This window comes from Cryptomeria japonica, chromosome 9, assembly GCF_030272615.1.
Source record: "Cryptomeria japonica chromosome 9, Sugi_1.0, whole genome shotgun sequence".
Classification (NCBI taxonomy): domain Eukaryota; kingdom Viridiplantae; phylum Streptophyta; class Pinopsida; order Cupressales; family Cupressaceae; genus Cryptomeria; species Cryptomeria japonica.
In genome coordinates this window covers 577,952,165-577,957,963 of record NC_081413.1, presented here as the reverse complement: position 1 = coordinate 577,957,963, position 5,799 = coordinate 577,952,165, and the positions used below count along the sequence as shown (strand labels likewise).

At 35.0% G+C, this 5,799-nt stretch overlaps 1 protein-coding gene across 1 annotated transcript; it reads right to left on the bottom strand.

The window, feature by feature from the left end:
• Nucleotides 1-525: 525 nt before the first annotated feature.
• Nucleotides 526-1,770, bottom strand: LOC131062860 (F-box/kelch-repeat protein At5g15710-like). The gene has a single exon (XM_057996597.1). The coding sequence runs from the start codon at nt 1,768-1,770 to the stop codon at nt 526-528; it is 1,245 nt and encodes a 414-aa protein (XP_057852580.1).
• Between the last annotated feature and the right edge of the window lie 4,029 nt (nt 1,771-5,799).

Genomic DNA, 5,799 nt, shown 5'->3' with positions numbered 1-5,799 from the left:
AACAAACTTTGACTCAAAAATGAAACACCACACCAAACAAAAAATGGCAAACATTTCGAAGAAGAGTAGTTGTAAATATCTTGAGATAAAGAGAAGAGAAGAGAAGATGGATGCAAAATATAAAAATGGCATGTCAATGTGCAGTGATAATATGCACCGACCACAATGTCTCGAAGAATGACAACTACAGGGCAAATATGATCTCAATGCTAAACATAACAACAATTAGAACAATTTTACAAATGACCGCACAACTACAAAATTGAAATCATAGGAATATCGATCTTAAAAAGCAACGGATCACAAGAACGCTAATGCATGAAAAAAGAGTTTCTGTCATAACAGTTCACTAGATCATTAGAGCAAGATAGAGGATGCAGAAACTGTACAATAGCATGCAACTGACAAATGTGGACGTGCACTATAAGAAGCTCCCTCTGTCCAAGGTAGAAGATTCATTACCTGACACACTTATCACCATAATTATATTATCCAAAGTTCTGTCAAATGTACTTATCGCCATTATCATGTCATCCAAGCTCGTTCCCTCGATTTTCTTAAGAACTGATAAAGATAGGGTTTCGGTTCAAACGACACCATCCTCCAGTTTCTGTTCTCCATTTTACAGGGTGGAAGGCGTTGCCAAAACCCTTCCTTTAGATTATATGCAAACACCTTTACACTTTCACCACCATATAGACCGCTGAAGCATAGGTAATCTCCCACACAAACACAATCTCCATACCACCAATCTTCATCAAGATATTCATGGAGCGACAGTGGAGGCATTCTTAAAAATTCTTTCCACTTCCAAACCAACTCATTCTCTTCGTCCTGAAACAACTCCCAGATAATAATTCCTTCCTGAGTCCGGTCAAGTTCGCAAATGTTTTCTACAGTGGATGGATGAATTCCACGAAACGATGGGGGGTAAGTTTTGTCAAGCCTCTGATTGTTGAGTTTGACGAATACGAAAAGAACAGACGAACCATATGAAACCATAGATAAAAGCAAAAGATCCCGATCTTCAACCATTTCAGATGGTAATGGAGCTAATGTAACAGGGCTAATGAAACCCTCATCTTGGATTTTGAAACCGATGATAACCCTAAGTCGCGGTCCCCTCCAGAAAAGAACGTTATTGCACACAACCATTTCATAACATAAAATATGTGATGACCGCATTTCCCCTGCAAATTGAAACTTAATATTCCATGAACCTTGAAAATAGTGGTAGATCTGGAAGGAAAATTCTCCAAAATTTGAGCAGATTACCAAATAGGGTTCTCTATTTCCTCGCTGCACAATATGCATAAATTTGCCGGTGGCATCTATTTCTATCTCTGCATAAGATCTCATAAGAGGATTGCAAACAAATAATTGCGAAGTCGAGATCTCTTGAAAGTGCAGTAACCCCAGCCCTACTCTCCGTAAAAATCTGGTGTTGCCTCCCTTAGGTTTTGGAAGAAAAGAGAGAGACAAAGTCCTCCATTTTTGTGCAGAAAAGCAATATGTCATACAACACCAGCTTTTATCCTTTTGATCATTGCAGATGAGAAGCCATGGATATTGAATTGGCACTGAAGATAAAAAATTGACGGAAGATAAAATAAAATTCCATTCTTTACAGATTATGCGAGAGCTACAAATTGATTCCAATGGAAGCTTTGAAAATATCAATTCCTTCAAATCCTGAGGCAGCTTAGATATACCACAATGATTTGCATCTCCTTCAACTGCGACGATGGATTCTCCCTTCATTTCTTCCATTCCTTTCCAACCCGAGCTTCCAACTAATTAATGGTTTTTATTCTTCAAACCCTTGATGAAGTACTATTTTAATTTTAATTTTTGGGTAAATCTTCACTTCCTTTTATAGGCGTTTGATGTGGAGTACTTTCTTTAATCACCCCATGTTATTGGGCCAAGAGTAGCCGACCTTAAAAAGAAATATAAAAATAGCATTTGCAGCAAAATGAGGTGCAAGGTTAAGCTAATAGCAATGTATACTTTCAATGATATATTGTAGGGTACAAAATTACATAATCTTAAAAAATTGCATTTATTAATGATAATTTTTTGTTTGACGTAATCAATTGATTCTAAAATATAAAAAATATAAATACAAATGTTAGAATTTCTTGTTTTGGTTTGGCATGCTTTCCACTGCAACTCCACTTTTCCCTTATGGACCTTTTTTTAGTGTTTCAACATTTCTTATCTTGGCATGCCTATTAAATTTTTCATCTATGGCATGATTTTACCTCCAAGACAATTATTACCCTCTAACCCTAAACATTAATCTTATCTTAATTCTAATCCTAAAATTAAGCACAATTCTAACCCTAACCATACTTTTGATTATAAGACTTACCCTAACTCTATCTATAACCCTATTAATCATAATTTCAAGTTTAGTTATAACCCTTACTAAATTTACTTAATTGTACTTGTATCTTTTAATTCACTTCTAACTCTATAGCTAATCCTAACACTAACTCTATTTCTAACCCTAAGCTCCATCATTACCTTAATACATGCTAAATAACCTTTGTACCCTAATTGCAATCATAGCACTAATTATAACACTAACCCTATTTCTAAACATAATTATTACCCTAACCATACTTTTCATTATAAGACTTACCCTAACTCTATTCATAACCCTAACCCTAACCTTAATTTCAAGTGTAATTATAACCCTAATACTAAATTTATTGAATTGTACATGTATCTCTAAATTTACTTCTAACTAGATAGCTAGTCCTAACATTAACTCTATTTCTAACCCTAAGCTCCATCATTATGTTAATGGAATGCTAAATAACCTTCATCCTAACCCTAATTCTTATTTTACCCTAATTGTAATCATAGTACTTATTATAACACTAACTCTATTTATAACCCTAACTCTTATATTATAAATGTAATCCAAATTTTAATCTAGCCCAACCCTAACCCTACATATAACCTCAATTCTAGCACTTAATCATAATTGCAATCATAACTTTCACTGTAATTGTAAAAATAATTTTAACCCTATAGTTACCCTCATTCTATCCCACTTGCAAGCCTAATCTTGATTATAAATCTAATTTTATTTTGATTTAATAATAATAATATTTATAGTGGTGATCCTAATTCTACCTATAAATAGTTAAATTACTCATAGACATAATTTTTAATTATTATTATATACTTATAGTATTTAAATTAAATTTATGCCAAAATAATTATAACATTGATTTTAATTCTAATTCTAAATTTACTTCTAACTCTACAGCTAGTCCTAACACTAATTCTATTTTTAACCCTAAGCTCCATCATTACCTTAATCAAATGTGAAATAACCTTCATCCTAACCTTATCTCCAATCGTACCCTAATTGTAATCATAATGCTAATTATAACACTAACCTTATTTCTAACCCTAGCTCTTATATTGTAAATGTAATCCAAATTTTGATCTCCAACCCTAACGGTATAACCTCAATTTGACACTAATCATAATTTCAAGTATAACCTTTATTGTAACCATAACCATAATTGTAATTATAAAAATAATTATAACCCTAAATTCATTTTTTCATGCCCAAATTTTTTCTAATGGACATGACACAACACCCAACAATTTTTTTTTATTAAACATATAATTTTTTTATTTTTGTAATGTGATCCTACATGCACTAATGAATGATGCTTGCACATCAATGTTGTAGGCAAGTTGCCTAAAGGTAGGAAAAGTGGAGGCAATTCAAGTACACTAGTGCATGCACATTGTTGCACACACACTAGAGATAAATCCAAAGGTATGATCAAGTTTGGTTTTTATGCTATGACTTGATTCTACATCTAGAATGCCTAGTTTAACCCAAAACAAAATTTAGTATCACCCCTATAATACTGAGGTTCCACAATATTCATAAAGATGTCAAGAGTTATAAACAATATTCTTATGACTCCAAAATAATAATATTTTTATTTACAATGCTACCAAATCTATTATTGACTATACTATGGATAGAATGTAAGGACAACATTAATTTTAGACACATAACAATGTATCTCATAAAAATTGATAAATTGAACTACTAATTATTACCTCATTGATTTTAAAAGTTATTGATAAATCAAACTATTTGACGTATTCAAACTATGCAATTAATGGTTACCAAAATTTGCTTAAAAGAATATGTTAACATTACTTCATCCCTAATCTTTCGTCTAATGGACTTTTACTTCCTTCTTCCCGTTAACTATTCTATTTGTCGGTTGCAGCTTGTTATGAATGGGGTTGGGGCCAGGGCTTATCGGCTTCCCAAACCCTTGGGCCATGTGATTGAGCTGCTTTTCCAAAAGACCCTCTGGTGGCAGATTCATCCTCTCACCTTTCTGCTCCCTATTACTACCATGATGTTTTTGCAAAACTTGTATTAGGGTCCTATGTGGATAAGATTCTGGGCGGGAGCCCTGCAAAGATGGGGAAAACTATTGATAGTCTATTTCCTCTTGCTACATGTGTGATCAATGAGAATAGATTGAGGTTATGGATGTGTTAGTACGACCATTGTTGAACTTAGTATCTCCCTAGTGGGGAAGTTCTTGGCCTTTCAACCCTCTTTAGAACGGGTGAAAAGGTGGGTGTCCTCTAATTGGAAGCTGAAAGGAAGTGTCTCTTCCAGTGCCATGGTCGGTGGGCTTTTCTGCTTTAGCTTCATAGACCAAGCTAACCTGGCTAGTATTCTAATGGGCAGGCCTTGGGTCTGCAGGTCTTTGAACTGTCTCTCTTTGTGCAAATGGAAACCGAACCTTGACCCCTGGATGGATCTTGGTGCAGTTGCCCCTACTTGGATTCCTCTTCCAAGGCTCCCCTTGGAATTATAGAATGGGGAAATTCTATAGGGAGTTGCGATCTCTTTTGGCAAGTTCTTGGATATTGGTAGCATAACACAAAGTAGATGCAACTTTTTGTTTTCCTGGGTCTGTGTGAATGTTGCTATTAATATTTTCTTCCCTAACAAGATTACCCTTCTATCCAGGCTTGGTTCTTGGGTTCAATAGATTGAATTTGAAAACGTGAAAGCTTTCTATCAAAGTTGTGGCAGATATAATCATTTGAGCTCTCCCTACAAGAAGAGTAATGACCAAATACCTTGTCAGCCTAACAAATTTGAGAAGGTTAGGAAGGAAACTGCTAACATGGTTGAATCCAAGTTGGTGATTTATTCCTCTATTAAGAATGCTCCTTTGAAAGAGGAGATTGTTACCAATTTGCAAAAAGATAAAAATAAGTGTATTGATGACCTTACAGCTTCCACATCTGTTATTGAGATGCCTGTGGAGGCTCCTTCTCCTCCTCCCACTAGTGTGGAACCTCTCATGAGGGTTTCCCATTGTGTGAGTGAGATTGTAATTGATATTTTCAATCGAGTGGGAAGGGACTACACACTAAGGAGTTGAAGGAAGATGAGATTATCTCTAAGGAATTTGTTCTACCCAACTCTCCAAGTGAGGTGGAGCTTGCCCATAAAATATTGTTGGTAACTCCTAAAAAGAAGACCCACGGTGGCTTTGGTAATGTTGGTAAACAAATTTGTCACTGCAGTCATTTATCTGAAACTGACCTTGTTTGCCCGATGAGAAGTGATGAACATTCCAATAGTTGGAGAGATTGGAGTAAAATCACAATCTTCCTCTACGTTTTAAAGGGGCAGCTTTCTCGTATGATAGGGGTATTTAGGATTTTTGTGTACTTTTCACCTGTTGTAAAAGTCTCCCCCTTACAATGCGAAAGCCTTGT

Excerpts from the sequence above, each read along its gene's own strand:
- LOC131062860 (XM_057996597.1), bottom strand. The coding sequence starts at position 1,770 with ATGGAAGAAATGAAGGGAGAATCCATCGTCGCAGTTGAAGGAGATGCA.